Here is a 17,690-nt window from a genome sequence, read left to right as displayed (position 1 = left end):
ATCAAAGAGGGAGTCAGAGACCAGTCGCCGCCGGCTACTGACGGCGAAATGGGTGATGAAGAGGCGAGTAAACTGGTCGAAGGACTGGATTGAGTTAGCCTCCAGGCCGGCGAACCACGCCCTTGCCGGGCCACGGAGGGTCGCCGGGAAGGCCTTGCAGAGGAGAGGATCTGATGCTCCGTGGAGGAGCATAAGGGTCCTGAAACTCTCGACGTGATCTCGCGGGTCCGCCGCCCCGTCGTAGGGCTCGATCGCCGGCATTTTGAACCCCGGCGGATTTGGGGTCCGCAGGATCCTCGAGGCAAGCGCCGGCTGGGAGGAGATCTCCAAATCGGCGAAGGGATCTTTGGAGTGGCCCTTCAGGACCTGGAGTTGCCTGTGGAGATCGTCCACCCGCCGGTCCAGGGAGCGCGACCGGTGGGTGGAAGACAAGGAGCGGCGTGAGGGGGATCGACTGGAGCGCGGGTTCCTGGAGGACTGGGGGGTCTGGGAACGCGCCCGGGCCCGCCTCTCGTACCCCGCGCAGCTCCGATGGGAAGGTCCCGGCAGGATGGACCGTGCTCGAGAATCTTCCTCGCGCCGGCGCTCTTCCCCATGGGAGAGGAAGGAGCGCGGGTTGAGGAGGACAGGTGAGCGCTCAGGGAGCAGCGGCCCCTGGGCCCGCTGCGGCGCCCGAGACATCACACCCTGCAGGTTCTGCACTGCCTCCGCGAGGGTGCGAACCTGCTGGGCTAACTGGTCGAACCGAGCGGCTTCGACCATCTGAATGGGAGGTGGAACGGTGGAGTGTTGCTGAGAATGTGTTGGAGACGCAGCGGCCTCCCGGCCGGAGGCGCGAGAGGCCCCGCGACCGGAGGCATTGGAAGCTCCACGACCACCTCGCCGTGCCATTACGATCGCTCTGAGATTCGGCCCTCCTTCTAGCGCCAACTGTTGCTGGTGGTCCAAACCGAGAACGATTGGCACAGCGGTGTGAACGGGGTTCCGTTTGAGTTGCCTTGGTTGGTGTTGATTGCGCTCCACCTTCCACCGGTAAACCTGCAAGCAAGCCTCGCACCACCACTGGGGTAGTGGGGGCCCTCCGACGATCAAGTCAGAGGAGATTGGAGGAGAAGGAGAGATAACTGTAGCAAGTAAGAGAATGCACTGGAAGTTCTTGCTTACCTCCCCCCTTCTCCCCCCAGCCGCATATATACCAGGCTGGGGGGTCCTTCTGGGGGGTTGGTCATCGTGTGGCACGATGGAGTTGCCACTGACATGGCCGTTACAGGGCGTCGTGGGGTAGCGCTGGGTACGGCCATGACAGGGCGTAGTGGAGCTCCGCTTTGTACGGCTGTTACAGGAGATTGTGGAGCAGTGCCGGATACGACCGTTGCAGGGAGTAGTGGAGCAGAGGGTCGCGGCGTGCTTCAGGGGAACAGCCTGTCGTTGTCGAGAGATTGCCGACTCGGGGTCGGATTGCTGGATCAAGGGGCAGCCGACTCGGGGTCGGGCTACGAGGCCGTAGATATCCGACTCGGAGTCGGGTTACTGGATCAAGGGGCAGCCGACTCGGGGTCGGGCTGCGAGGCCGAAGATATCCGACTCGGGGTCGGGTTACTGGATCAAGGGGCAGCCGACTCGGGGTCGGGCTGCGAGGCCGAAGATATCCGACTCGGGGTCGGGTTACTGGATCAAGGGGCAGCTGTAATCTTCTAGGGCGCGCGTGCCGGTCACGTGGGGCATGGTGGCTGAGTTCCCCCGTAACAGTTTTCAATTGCTCTTGAGATTGAGAGGCGTGAGGCTTCTTCTTCCTCCTTTGGTGAGACTCTAAAGGTTCTTTCTTCCTAGGTGAGACGCTTTGGAAATTCTTCGTGAGACGCTGAGGTTCTTCATCGGCAGAAGCTGGAACGGTGAGACCCTTCTTCATGCCAACCTCGGGTTCTTTAGTGAAGGTGAGAATCTTTCAGTCAAGACCTAGTTATCTTCCTAATATCTTCCTTGCATCTATCATCACCACGCCCTAACTCTAGCCCTAGTCCAATTATTTGCAAGTTCGTTAACTTGGCTGCCATCTATAAAACCCAATCTCTTTATCATCATCTTCTTCTTCCTTCATTCTTCCATCAATCAAAATCCTAACCGCCCCTTGAGAAAAACAAAAAGAGAACAAAGATCAGCCCTTCTGTTTGAGTCCACCACATAAACCCCATCCCCGACTACGTCAATTAGTATCAGAGCAAATCGATCCACATGAGTACAAAAAGAAGTCGTTCCTACTATTATGATTCCTATTATAATGATCCCTACTATGACGATCAATACTATCCCTACAACATCGAACGACAACGAGATGATCTGATGGATGAAGTTCAAAATCAAATGGCTGCTCAATCATGGAAGATGGATGTTGTGGAGGCAGAATTATGACGTTGTAGCCGTGTCAAACCACAAGTTGGGCGACGACCTTTAGAACGCAGCAACAAAGGCACTCCTTCCTCATGGTATTTCTCCATCCATAAGATTTGAAATTTCTACAAATAGGGGTACATATCTAGAGTGAGGAATAATAAAATTCAGCGAAAAAAATAATGAGTCTCATGCCGCAAAGAAGAAGCAAACCCGATTGCTCCAAGTGCGGTGGCCGAGGGCACCTCGCTGACATTTGTTCCACTAAAGATCAGTAGAATTTTGAAGATCTTTGCGCTAGCCTTGAAAATTCAGAAGCATCGTCTGATGATGTCCCTGCCGTTGAGATAACTTCTCCTTCCCCTGAAGTTTCTCCTAAGCCTACTGAGGTTGAGGACAAGGTGAAAGACAACGTGGAAGAACAAATTTCAGAGGTGATACTATCTAAATCTAAGCCTATTTTAGTTTATTTTTTTGATGTAACTCCAAAAGAATTACCCAAGGAAGATAGTTTAGAAAATTCAGCGGAGACCAAACATGAAGATGGAACTGTGTTCGCATTGGATGGTTCTGAAATTTTAGAAGAGATACTATCAGATTTCGAGGTGAATAATCTGATTTTTAGTCAAAGCCGAGAGGAGCACAAGCAACACCTTCAACAAGATCTTTAAGTTCTTTGACTGAAGGAGTTTTATGTAAGTCTGAAAAGATATTCGTTTGCTGATTTTCAAGATTCCTTTATGGAATTCATAAATTCAGATCATGGCGATCAACGGATTACAGCATGCATTAGCCCATATCAGCATGCCTCTTCAGTTGGCAGCCCGCATTAGTCCGTGCACATCAGCCTCGCGTGCACCAGCTGTGCGCATGCACCCACATCGGGGTGCCCAGCGGATCAGCACACACGGAGCTTTTTCATGCAGCTTTGTTTCACTTATCGACCGCCTAGGCGTCCTCCTCGATCGCTTGATTTACATGAGCTTTTCAGCCTCAACTCGACGGACTCGAGTTCTTCTCAGTCGGGGAGAATTGATGCAGGAGCACAAGCCCGAGTCATGATAGATGTACGTCGAGTTTGGATCCTTGCTTGGGTGTGCCCGAATAACAGTGGGTCCAAGATTTTCAGCACATAATTACATTGGGTTCGAGTGTTTCAACGCCCAATTACATTGAGTCCTTTTTGTTTGTTTGGGCATGTTGAGTCATATGGAGATTGAGTCCTTTAGTTTGGTTGAGTCAATTGGAGTTTGGGTCCCAATGCCATATAATCACATTGAGTTTATGGCGTTGAGGAGTTTTTAAGTGATTAGAAGTTGTCTATTTGGTCCATGTGACGTTTGGGGAAGAGTTCTAGTTGATTTGGACTCTCTTCCATGCATCATGAGGAGTTCTAGATTAGTTGGAGTTTTGTTCATTGAGTCCATGTGTCGTTTGGAAAGAATCCTAGCGGATTTGGACTCTTAGTGCATGTTTCTTTAAAGAGTCCTAGTTATTTGGGAGTCTTAGTTGGTTTGGTGGGTTTCGTCAGTTGGTTTCGTCAAATGATTGATTTGAAGAGTCCATATTTAGAGTCCTAAAATTCTGGTTGTAAGAGTCCTTATTTTTTCAACCTCTTACTCTGTATAAAGGAGAGGTTGAAAAATAAAAATCAGAGAATTAATTTTGGTTTTCAATTGCTCTTGAGATTGAGAGGTGTGAGGCTTCTTCTTCCTCCTTTGGTGAGACTCTAAAGGTTCCTTCTTCCAAGGTGAGACGCTGAGGTTTTTCATCGGTAGAAGTTGGAAAGGTGAGACTCCTCCTTCATGCTAACCCTGGGTTCTTGAGTGAAGGTGAGACTCTTTCAATCAAGACCTAGTTATCTTCCTTGCATCCATCATCACCATGCCCTAACTCTAGTCCTAGTCCAATTATTCGCCAGTTCGTTAACTTGCCTGCCATCCATAGAACCCAATCTCTTCATCATCATCATTTTCTTCTTCCTTCATCCTTCTATTAATCAAAACCCCAACCGCCACTTGAGAAAAACAAAAAGAGAGAGCAAAGATCAGCTCTTCTATCCGAGTCCACTACATAAACCCCATCCCTGACTGCGTCACTTTGTTTCCCTTCTCCATTCCCAAGTCAAGAGTGAGTCTCATGCGTCAGTTTGTGGATCGCGGTCTCACACACTAATCCCTACAGGTGCCCATAGTAGGCTGGCTGCCCTAATTGATGTTCAGTTCTAGAGAGCTCAAACTGTAATTGTTGATGTGATAAATGATAAAGATAGATAGGTAAATATGGAAAAGAAACTTTTTGTAGTATTGTGGGAATAAGTATAATTAAACAGAATTCGTGTCTTGGCTTAAAGTATGCGTTTTAAAAGATGGCTATAGCATGCAACAATCACGGGACCACATAGCACATATGGGGTATGCAAGCTGCATATGTAGGCACGTATAACTGTTTAAGAATAGATTAAATATATTAAATGCAATAAAACAAGTGTAGTGATAGTAATATTTTCTTGAATAAGTAATAGCTATAATAATAAAACTAATAGATTATCTAGTACTTAATACTAATAGCGATAGCTATAACATAATTAATATAGTAACATTTTATACACATAGGCTTGGCCGAAACTCGCATCCACCTGAGAATTAGCTTAAACCCAATCCATGTGCTTGAATCTGCGTAAGAGTATGTGGCCCTAATAATGTGAAGCATGCTGCATGTATAGCTGCACAGTTCTATACAGGCTGCATATGTTGCCATATAATGCTAAGTTGACTGTTTTTTCGGCCCATATGGTGTGTGATTGCATATATTAACCACATTTAGGCAATGTGGTGTGGTTAGGGGATCATGTCTAACAATGAGTTTTTTCATAAGCTGGGGGTCTGTTTAACCTGGCTGAGATCTATCATGGATTTAAGAATTAAGATTGTTAGAAGCTCTGTCGAACTATGGGCTAACGAATCTCGTGCCTACTAGCTTTTCAGTGAAAAAGGAGCCAAAGCTTTTAGCAAACACATTGGAAAATAAAACAAATGTAGAAAACAAACAATAGGCAGCTCTAACAAAGTAACATCCTCTTGTGAGGTTCACCGAACTAGTATCGGAAGACGTACTGGTTGCGACTGGTTTGGTATGGGAGAGGGGCGAGGAGGAGAGGGTGGGAGAGGGAGAGGGGAGAGGAGGAGAGGGTGGGAGAGGAGGAGAGGGTGGGAGGGGGAGAGCGGTGTACCTCGTTGTCGTGGAACCATAACCTAACCAATATCGTTGTTGAAGAACCATCGTCATTGCGGAGTTGTTGGTGGCGACAGAGCATTGAGAGAGAGGGGCGAGGGTGGAGAAAGCTCCCGAGAGTAGAATTGAGAGAGAGGGAAAGAGGGGCATAACTTGGAGCCATTGTTGTCGTGAAGTTATCGACAATGGTGGAGTCATCAGTGGTGGTGGAGCCCCAGTCCAGGGTGGTTCGGGGGCGGTTTGGTGGTGCTTGTCCACGATCATCCATAATTTTCACTTGCTCCTGGAGATTTAATAATAGTAAAGTCTAGCTTATTGTTTGAACATCTTGTGACACTGCATAGCTGGCTAAACAATTGGCGACATGGTTCCCGTCTGGACATGAGTTATATGAATACTTATACATGGATGCTTCCTGTATCATTCATTGCCATGCTTAGGACAGAAAATCATGGTAGCAGAATCACCTTCGAATCATAGACTTTGAGGGTCACAAATTGAGAAACTAGCCTTTGCACTAAACTCATGCAAGTACAAATTGTAAGGTTCAAAGAGAATTATCATGTTGCATGAATGTGGGTGCATGATTCCCTGTTTTTAATTAAACGAGCTTCTATCAACACAATTAGGTGTCTAACAGTTTTAATGGAAATTAATCAGTTACTGTTAGTGGCTTCTAGCTTGTTTTGGATGCACAAACAATCCCAACAGACAAGGCGGCAAATATAAACTTAAGGTGGTAGAAATGGTGTTCAAGGAGCATCTTTTCTTGTGCTATATTCTTGTTCTTTTTTGTTGCTCCCATGTTATTTGTTGTAGACTGATCCTTTAGTCTTCATAATTCCTTTCCAGTATGTTGTTTTCATATATGAGTAAATCATCAACTGATATAAATATGAGCAGTTATTCTGACCAAAACCAATACATTACCATATTACAGGTTTTGGCTGCAGTAATCAAAGCTGGTGCTGCACGTGAACATGAAATACTTGCTGAAATCAGAGATGCTGTTTTTTCATTCATCCGGAAAATGGAACCAAGGATGGTAATGGATACCATGCTAGTTTCACGAGTTAGAATTTTGTATGTAAGGTCTTTGCTTGCTAGGTCACCAGAGCTGCAATCCATTAAGGTAATGAATGTGTAATACTATATGTTCTTCCTTGGTGTAAGTTTTCTGTCAAATTGCTTGTCATTTCGCATAGATGTGAGAAAAAGGTTTGTACATGGTCCTTTGCTTTAATAGGTTTCTCCAGTTGAACGTTTTCTAGAGAAAGCTAACAGCGGCAGAAGTAGAAGTTCCAGCCGGGGTAATAGCCCAGGCAGATCTCCTGTTCGTTATGATTCCAGTGCAAGGACTGCTATTGTTGATGAACAGATCCATGGTTTTAAGGTTAATATAAAACAAGAAAAGAAGTCCAAGTTTTCATCCATTGTCTTAAAGCTTCGAGGGATTGATCAGGTACAGATGCTGATATTTCTCATACTCTATGAACTTCAATTATTCTTTTTTCCCTTCTGGATTCTGAGAACTGGAATATTTCACACTTTTACAACTCTTTTTTATTGTTCTTGATAATTATTCCTATGTTGTTTTATAGTTTACCAATAGTTTATGAGAGATTCTGATTGTTTGTTTTCTTTATCCATGAAGAACATATCTTGCTCCTGCCTCTACTTTTTGTGGCACCTACTAATTATTTTTGTTTGTTTTCTCCGGACAGGAAACATGGAGGCAGCATGTTACTGGTGGAAAGCTCCGGGAAATAACTGAGGAGGCCAAAGCTTTTGCAGTTGGGAACAAGGCTCTTGCTGCTCTTTTTGTTCATACACCAGCTGGAGAGCTGCAACGTCAAATCCGATCATGGCTTGCAGAGAATTTTGAGTTTCTTTCTGTTACTGGTGGTGATGCTATAGGAGGGACGACTGGGCAACTAGAACTTCTGTCAACTGCAATAATGGATGGATGGATGGCTGGTCTTGGTACTGCACAGCATCCTAGCACTGATGCTTTAGGCCAGCTTTTATCCGAATACACTAAGAGGGTTTACACATCACAATTGCAACACCTGAAGGTGCCTCTTATGTTACTCTCCTTATTTACCTATTAATGTAATTTTCCTGCAGAGGTTGATCATTTTTCTTTCTTATAGTGGTCGCCTATCTTTGATGTCCTTATGGCCAAATGTTTTCCTAAGTAAACTCTTCCCCTGTTCATGTTCAATGCTTCTTGAACAATTCAATTGGAGCACTACCTGTGGTTTTCTGGTCTGGATACTAACAACAGTTTTATCACACCCTAATTTAGGTTGGGGAGTATAAAACTTGTATTATTAGTTATTTATTTGAACTCATTCTATGTTTAGAGTTACATAAGAGGGTTGTTCGCTAGTTGCATGTGTGGCAAATAAGTTACCAAGGTTTTAACTGTTGCATGTTGTTGCCATGCTTTGCTATGCTGGTGCTTGGGATGCACTGGCATTTGTTCCATGTGGCGTGGACTGAATGCCTGCACTTAATCCTTGTAAGTTTTCCCTACCCACTAAATGAGACTTAAGGTTTCTTGTTATACACTGTGTTATACACTTAATCCTTGTAGGAGATTTACCTCCTCCGTTGTACTCTTTACTTTCTTTTGATCTGGCAGGATGTATTCACGTTGGAGCTATATGAAACTGCAGTTACCACCAAAAAAAAAAAGAAAAATAAAAGGCTACCTTGGCCAGATATTGAAACCAATTATAAATAGTTTATGTCAAGTTTAGGAAGTCATAAACCTACTTCAAATGTTGATGATTATACCTTGATTGCTAACACGGTTTCTAGGTAATGGGTTTTAGCAAGGACTGCGGAACCGGGCCGAACCGCCCGGTTCAGTCCGTACCGCGCCAACCTGGTGGAAAATCGGGTCGGTTCGGCCTGCAGTTTTGGTTCTAGCCCCGAACCGGCCATAATCGTTATCGAACCGACTGGAACCGGTCGGAAAAGATTCGAGTGGATCTTACAGGTGTGAACAGTTCGGAGCCGGCCGGAATCGTTCGGAGTCGACCAGGTTCTGAAATGGCCACCTCCCTTTCCCTTTGTGTGCTGTTCTAATGTTGGAAAGGCTCGAGAAGGCCTTTCCAACAACATTAGTAAGCGGCGGTCGCCATTCCTCTCTTTCCACAGGATCAAAAATCACACTGATTTAACACTTCAGAAGGAAGATCCAAGTCTACATAAGGTGTGCTTTCTCTCACCTATCTCATTCTCTCTTTTTGGAGCCGCTTGAAAAAATAGCTTGAAAATTGCAAAATAAGGAAAGATTAAACTAAAATTTTTGATTCTGGATTGATTTTATTATATATTGTAGATCTATGGACGATCTATACGATGACATAAAATTTTTTAATTTTCGTATTTTATATAATTTTTAAAAATTTAAAATATATTTTTATATTAAAAAATAAAAAAAATAAAAATTAAAAATTAAAAAATATATTTACAATCAGAAGTGTATTTTGGGGTATGCTAGATACTTTCCAAAAAAATTTGGTGTTCATTCATTCAAGTTTTGATACGATCATGCGCTTAAATTGAAAAAAATTAAAAAATAAGTAATCCATGCCCAAGGGCCTAGAAAAATATATGTAGCATCCATTGCTAGAATCTACATGGATCTGAGTGAAAATTAATTTTTGAAATATTAATATTTAAAAATTATTTTTAAATTCAAAAATAATTAAAAATATATAAATAATATCAAAAATTATAAAAAATTAGGAGTATGTATTGCTGCTATTTTATAATTAAGAAGTAATTTTGGAAGTATAAAACATATTTTTCTGAATTTATGATATTTAAACATATTTTTAAATTAAAAATATATAAATAAATAAATATAAAAAATTAGTATTATGTATTAGATAAATTAGATGTATTTTCTGACTTAAAAAATTATTTTCATCATAAGTTAATTTTGCTATTATTAAAGAATTGATAAACTAATGTAGTTGATAAACCTGCAGAAATGGAGCCATCAAGAAAAAAGAAGTCAAAGCGTGATATTGGTTCGGATCATGAGTAAATGCTCTCGGATCGGCACCATTGGAAGTGCAACTAGTGCAACACAATTCAAGAGAGGGATAACCAGGTTGAAGCAGTACTTAGCTGGCAGTTATTCCAATGTATCTATATGCTGAAAATGCCCATATGACGTTCGGCAGCTGATGAAGTACTTCGCTGATTTCAGAGCAATAAAGAAGAGAATTTTCAAGGCGGAGGTGGACTACTGAGCGGCAGAGCCATCTTTTTGTCACTCCAGAGAGTTAGAGGTGTCTGCTCCAGATGACGAGGAGGCACAGATCCAGGCTGCCATGCAGGCGAGCCTGGATAATCAGTGGCAGCAGGATAAGGTGGCCAAGCATAGGATTCGATTTGGGCCCTTCGCGGGGGGCCATGCAACTCGCTTGCCGACTTAACTTAAAAATCGCAAATTTTTTTAACCGCAACCGGATCCCTGTTTCGTTCGAAACAGAAAAACCAGTCGTGGTCTTTGCCGCCCCCTCGGCCTCTGTCGGCATCCGCCACCCTCCGCCAGCCTCCCTCTCCCCCCCTTGTCTTTCTTTTTTTATTCTACGGTACAGTTGACTTTATCGGTACAGGCCCAGCACGGTCCGTACTGACTCGTCCCATCGAAGAATTGGTACGATGCCCGCTACCGATTCCTCCGACCTTGGTCTAAAGTACTAAGCCTATTGAATTTGGGTCTTTATCTAGGATTAAGGATTTGGTCTACCCTAGGATACTGCATTGGACTAGAGAGATCGTGCCCTGGAACACATTCAGGGCCCTGGTCTCTCTAGAATAGGTTTTCTTGGTCCATCTTGATTGGTGCAAACTGGGATAGTTACATCCTGACACTTGGGATGGCTTGTTGTCCTGGGAACCAGTATTTTTAATTTATTTTTTTAATTTTTACCTTTATTCATGTTTTAATGGTTGTTAAGGATCCATCCAAGATCATTTGAGTGCCGTCCTGGCACTAGACCAGGATGGGCCTTGGTACTGGGATTTAACTCTCGATTATGTGGATCATGACCAATGGTATGAGATCTTGATTTGTTGCCCAGTAGGCTTTTTCCCCACAATCTAGTCAAAATGCTAATGCTGTAATTTATGCTGACTCAATCTTATAGTCAGGGAATGATGATGTGGAATTTTGATTTTAAAGAATCTTAGACATTGTATATTATGATCAATGAATTGTGTATAGAAATGACAAATAAATTTCACAAAGCTTTTAAACCACTGTTTGTTTTACTTTGTACTTGCTAATTGATGATTCTTTTGTTCTTCGGGTTACTATGTATACAATTGGTTGGTAGACTGTATATTGACAACTATTTGGATGAGCAGCCATTAACCTCATAAAGAGTGAAGTAGTTTGACATTCAGTTGTCACAGGCAGTGCATCTCACTTGACTATTCCAAATCTGGGGACTTTTGGAGAGTTGCTCTTTGGCTTTGTGATCTTGAAATTTGACCAATACATGGGGGATTTCAACAGTTGCTTTGGTCGTGTGATCTTAAAATGCAACCAATGTGGTAGATTCCCTACTTGCCAACTGGCCTTGCAGGTTTAATAGCAATCCGTTATCTTGCTTAAACTTTTCTTAGTCAGCAATGTGGCACCGAACTCTAGATGATTGATATATTGTACAGAGCAGTCATGCATGCTGCTCAATCCTTTCATGGAAGTTGGAACATTATTGACTCAGAGTTCTTCTGTATTTCCAACCCATATTTGTTAGAACAGTAGTTCGATGAGTATGATGGTTTGTCATGTTAATGAGAACCTAATGCTTGTAATGGTGTTTGAGTAATCTTGAAAACATATCATGCATCCAGCAATTCCTGTTGGATATTTTTGTAGAGAACTTCCAATCAACAGAATATTTTTAGACTTATATACCACCTGATGTCATGTCACCTTTTGCTCATCTTCCTTCGACAAGATGCTTCATATCATTGGAGATTAGGTCTCTTTCTTTCTGAATTCAGTATATTGTACCCATATATCTTATGCCATATATGCATCCATGTATGTATACATATGTTCATTTTCTTATATGTGTATAACATATCACCTGCAGGCTTAGTATTCAGATTCTTATCATTTTTAAGGTGCAGAACAATTAAGACCTTTTGTTTTATGTTTTAATTTTTTTATAAGCCTTTGAAGAATGTATGAACTATGAATTTGACTTCTTTCTTTCTTGTGTCTTGGTTTTTGATAGGATATAGCAGGTACCTTGGCAACGGAACAGGCTGAGGACATTTCCCATGTGAATAAGCTCCGTTCAGCTCTAGAGTCTGTTGATCATAAGAGAAAGAAGGTAGTTGCTTGCATACTTGTACCATCATATGTATTATTTTGAGTTGTAGAACTATGTTTGTTTCAAGGACACATTAATAGGTATAGGTGGCAACTTCTATCTATGCCTAATTAAACTTCTAAATAAAAAAATGGAGGACTAGGGATGATCAAGGGTGGAGCCAAGTGCACCTGGGAATGGGGGCATGGCCCCTGTATACATGTAGTACATGTAAGAGCCCCCCCTAATGGATTAGGATCTACCTCAATTCCTTATTTGATAAGTTTAAAAATAGCTACATTTAATTTTTTTCTCATTATTTGATAAATTTAGATGGTGAGCCTTGGTGCAACGGTTACTCTGTTATGACCTGGGCATCATTGGTTCGAAACATGAAAACAACCTCTCTGCATGCATGGATAAGATTGCATTATTCGATCCTCCTAGACCTCATAGTGGTGGCAGCCTAGTGCATTGGGCCGCTATTTTTTTAAATCATTTTTAAAAAGAGATCTCTGGATTGATGCTAAAAGATAGAGAAGGTTATAGTAGAAACTATCAGACTAGCATGCCCTCTTGTGCCTTCGTTCTCTCTCTCTCGAGGATCTGGGACCTCAATCTTTCTGTGTTCTAGACAAAGATAGCAGGCTTCTCTCTCTCTCTCTTTGGGGTTGGGAAGATTTTAGGCGACTGCATGACATTGTCAAAGCAATACTGAAGAAAAAGGATTCCATGAGTCTATCAATGATAGTGGTCTCATTCCTGGATATTAGTGTCAAGTTATGCTTCAATTAAATTTATTTATTCAATCTTATATTCTTTTTTGAACCCAACTTTATTTGATTGTCGTGCCTTTTTTGTTACGTTAAAATTTTCAACTACCTAATTCCACCAATATATATTTTCTGGAAGGAATCCCATTTGCTTTTCTTCAATCAGCCCTTATTTTCGTTCAACACCATAAAGATGCATAATCATTTTTTAATCATTATGAATGTTACGAGGCTTCTACCAATGATTTTCTAAATTTTTATTTCCATTGAGGTTAAAAAATTCTCAATCTTAGTTGAGAATGAATAAGATTTTTGATTTTTGATTATTTATTTTAATAATAAATATTAATTAAAATTAAATGGATATAATAAAATCATAAGACTTGACCCCCCTATGTCAAAATCTTGGCTCCACTCCTGGGGATGATATCCAATGAATCATCTTACTCAAAACGTTTATGTGTTAGGTAATGTTCTTTGTCAAATTCTCATAATTTGGATGTATTAGGTGTTGGTTTTGATAATCTGATCCCATTTTGTTACACTAATTGGAAGGTCTGACTATGGTCAATTTTTTCAGCTAACCAGTTGAAAGCAATTTTTGAGTGTTTGTTTATCTCATATAGTACCATGCTACATATTTTCTTGTACTCTGGGCAGTATGACAAGCACTCACATAGGTACAATGCACATATACCTATTTATGCTTACAATCTATACGGGTGAACTCAACTATTAATTTTTCTGTACTAAACATTTCCTACCTTTTTTGATCTTCTTGTTTTTGTTAAAAAAATGTGAGTTAATGTTACGTTATGTTTAAAAATTCAAAGATAAATACAATTGATATGTGTTTGTGTGTATGTGTTATATATATATATATATATGTTTGTATGCGTAGTTTATATATATATATATATATATATATATATATATATATATATATATATATATATATATATATATATATATATATATATAAACTACGCATACAAACATATATGCATGCATGTGGAGGCACTAATATATGCTGTATATTCAAAACTAGCAATATAATGGAAGTTACCCGAAAAAAAAAAAAAGGAAACTTGTGTGTGTGTGTGTGTGTATTATGTATTTTAAGACTTTTTAGCCTCTCGCATGTTTCCTTTTTTTCTGTGATTTCCATTATAATGCTAGTTTTAGAGGGTACAATGTATATGTGTGTGTGCACATGCATATATCTCATGTCTGTTTCATGCTTGTTTGCATGCACATGTGATATGTATTTACGTATGTGCATGGGATTGTGGGAGGGAGAGGGAGAGGGGTAGGGTCCACAGTGATGAGAGGGAGCGATCTGAGTATTGAAGGAAGAAGAAAAAAGACCAGCAGGGAATTTTTTTCTCCCTCCAGGACATGAGCCAGGGCGAACCAGGTTGATGCTGGTTGGGCCTCATATTACTGTTCCCAGTCCCCCGAAGCAAGGAGGATTGGTTCACCTCTTCCCAAACTGCCCTTTGGTTTTTGATTTATTTTAACAAGGAACATTCAAACAGTCCAAGTAGGTGAAGTTTTTCATTATGCTTAAAGTCCATATATTTGAAATCTTTTTGAGCTTATAGAGTCGCCGAACATTAGTTTTTAGTATGAGTGACACATTAGAAAGCGTAAATCTTTTTGAGCTTATAGAGTTGCCGAACATTAGTTTTTAGTATGAGTGACACATTAGAAAGTGTCTGATCTCGGAATCATGCCTTAAAGTGTAAAACTACATGGAGAATGTCATGGGAATAGGAATCTATGAGGCAATGAAACTCTCCCTCCCCTCAGATTCCTGTAGGATGTGTTTGTTAGCAGAAGTGTGATTTTGGGGGTATTGAATTATGCCTTATTTATCCATATTCTTATTTGAAATGATATAGTTCTGCTCAAATAATGCTGTTTTATTTCTCGGTTTCCATTTCTTCCATCTTTTATCGTAAATCAAACTAATGTGGGGTTTAGGCATTATGCTTGCTTGCATGAATGCATGCATGCATATCTGTATGTAAATATTTTAATGTTTGAAAGTTTGTCTTTTTTATGCTGTTTGTTGACTTTGCACCTGATTCTAGCATCTCACAACTTTCCTATGTAATTTTCATAGGGTAATATGTCAAGTACATCTAGTTATTATAACTTAAAATTCTGAATTACAGTAAGAGAGAGAGGAGGGGGGGAGTACACAAATTTTCAAGTGCACAAGTCTTTTTATTTTGTACATGATACTTCTAGGTTGTTTGAGCAGGATCCCAATCAAAATTAAGAGATTCTGTTGCTGCTGAGATAATTGTATAAATTTGCAAACAAATGTGGTCTCATGATACTGACAGGCATGTCCTGATAAATTACTAATGGCTCTAAAGCACAGTATCATAACCTTTTTCTCATAAACTGAGAATTGAGTTGGAAACTTGTCATTTTTATCAATCAAAATTATTTTTATTATTATAATCAACAACATTCTGTGAACGATCTGGAAAATATTGTTTGGTACACTTTGGTTTGTGCATCTTAATGCTGCTGCCATTTATCATCAGATTTTACAACAAATGAGGAGTGATACAGCCTTGCTAACAACAGAAGGTGGTTCGCCCATCAGGAATCCTCCAACAGCAGCTGAAGATGCACGGTTGGCATCTCTCATATCTTTGGATAGCATCCTGAAACAAGTGAAGGTCTGCCGCTCTCAGTTCCATTTCTTCCTTGATTTAAAGTTTGTCAAATAAATTGATTAAATTACAAGAAACATTAAACTAGGTTCTCTCTGTCACAGGAAATAGCGAGACAAGCCTCTGTAAGCTCTCTTACCAAAACCAAAAAGAAAGCAATGCTAGCATCTTTGAAAGAACTCTTAGAACGGATGCCATCGCTTCTTGATATTGATCATCCGTGTGCCCAGAGGCAGATTATGGAGGCTCAGAGATTGGTAGAGGTAAGTTGTCAGTTTGAAGTATCTATCAAGATGGAATACCGGATATCTTTGTTCTTTAAGATCATATCCCCTTATCTAGGTTGCCATATAATGCTTCCGACTCCAGATCTCAGAGTATCAACCTATATTAATGAATACTGGATTAAATTATACCTCTGGAATATGATGTTAGTTATACCTCGGGCCCAAATCATTCTTTTTGATTGATTCTATTATGAGTTTATGACAAATACTGGATCTACATGGCTGTTTTTTCCACTCACTGGTATTGGAGAATATCATAGAGCTCAGGATGGGCTCATTGTTCAGATGTTTCAATTCCATGGCACAATATTAAGAACTGGATTCTTAAGATTGGATGAATTCTGGATGTTATTTGCTTATAATTCACCATGAAACAACATTTTTTCATATATTGAATGTTTATACAAAGAGAAATTGAGAGATAATACCGAGGATAGAAGAATAAGTTTTTTTTTTATCATTAGCTGACAAATATGCAACAATTTCTACATCATGTGACCTACCGATATATATATATAATATATATATATATATATATATATATATATATATATATATATATATATATATAGGTTGCAATTGTGCTATGTTAAAATTGTCTTTTATCTGCAAAACATGTAGATATAGGATTTCTTCATTTTAGTTTACTTGCATTCAGAAATCCAGTATAATTTGATGCCCATTAGGAGTTATGGATCTTACACTAATTACAAGTCATCGAGCTGCTCAGATGGTGCAAATCATGGTTCATCAACTTGACTCTGTCCCATTGTATGAAAAAAATCTGATAAAGAGAAAAAAGTTGAATATTTTTACTGAGTTCCACTGGTTTTCAGTTAGGTACTAGTATAATATTTAATTAATTAATTAACCACAGGCCTCAGCCATTTTAATTTGAGACTATGAATTCTTGCAGTCTATACCTGAAGAGGATGGCCGCCTTGATTATGAAGCACGAACTAACCAACCATATGCAGATTCATTGTCCACTGCAGATGCTGAAGTAACTCAGTGGAATGTGTTGCAGTTCAACACAGGGACTACGACCCCATTCATCATTAAATGTGGAGCAAACTCGAACTCTGAGCTTGTCATCAAAGCTGATGCCCGAGTCCAAGAACCAAAAGGAGGTGAAATTATAAGGGTTGTTCCGAGGCCTTTGGTTCTTGCTCATATGAGCTTTGAGGAGATCAAACAAGTATTTGAGCAGTTGCCTGAGGCAGTTAGCTTGCTCGCCCTTGCACGAACAGCTGACGGTTCCAGAGCTAGGTACTCTAGATTGTACAGGACTTTGGCTAGTAAAGTTCCAGCTCTAAGAGATCTAGTTGCAGAGCTGGAAAAGGGGGTACGTTTAAAGACGTTGAGGTCATAATCGCAGCAGTGTCTTGTACTTTAAAAACATGTATGTCATTGTAAATTGTTGCCTCATTCTTGTAAAAAGATTCACTATTTTAAGACATCCTTCCAAGGGATAGATACAGTTTTCAACAAGTTTTGAGTTGTAATATCACTTCTGATTACAGTATTATTTTGACAATGAGGCACGTAGAAAACTAGGTATTCCGTTTCTTTTGCTGTTCTTTTTTCACTAAATGTTTGCTGCTGAAGCATCAACTTAGCGGTGTTTTGTAGTTAGCCACTACTTTTGTGAAAAATCTGTTGTTCATAATCTTTTGGTAATTATCATGTTCAGGGTCATTATATCTTGGCAGGCAGTTATCACCTAGCTAGCTTTATGGTATTTATTATTCTAGCCTCCCAAGCATGCAAAAAATCAGTTAGAATAAGCAACAGTGCAACAATCTATTCTACTCTTGGTTGAGCAAAGTAATGGTGGTGGGTCAATAATTGGTCATGCAATTTTCTCATTATGTTGAATATTAGAACGAAGTGATTGAGAAAATGAATAAGATACTATTTGGTCTTGGTATGTTTCCTTAGCTTCCTTAGTTTGTTCGG

General features: G+C 40.4%; 1 protein-coding gene across 1 annotated transcript in view; it reads left to right on the top strand.

Moving 5' to 3' along the window:
- The window catches only part of LOC120103811 (kinesin-like protein KIN-14L), an 81,574-nt gene extending 64,273 nt beyond the window's left edge, over positions 1-17,301 (top strand). The window contains 7 exon segments of the mRNA XM_039120425.1: positions 6,563-6,754; positions 6,869-7,084; positions 7,347-7,697; positions 11,901-11,999; positions 15,313-15,450; positions 15,549-15,707; positions 16,648-17,301. Coding sequence (XP_038976353.1) covers positions 6,563-6,754; positions 6,869-7,084; positions 7,347-7,697; positions 11,901-11,999; positions 15,313-15,450; positions 15,549-15,707; positions 16,648-17,103 — 1,611 coding nt within the window. The 3' untranslated portion in view covers positions 17,104-17,301.
- Positions 17,302-17,690: the final 389 nt, after the last annotated feature.

This window comes from Phoenix dactylifera, unplaced genomic scaffold (genome assembly GCF_009389715.1).
Source record: "Phoenix dactylifera cultivar Barhee BC4 unplaced genomic scaffold, palm_55x_up_171113_PBpolish2nd_filt_p 000802F, whole genome shotgun sequence".
Taxonomy (NCBI): Eukaryota; Viridiplantae; Streptophyta; class Magnoliopsida; order Arecales; family Arecaceae; genus Phoenix; species Phoenix dactylifera.
This window is presented reverse-complemented; position numbering and strand designations above follow the sequence as displayed.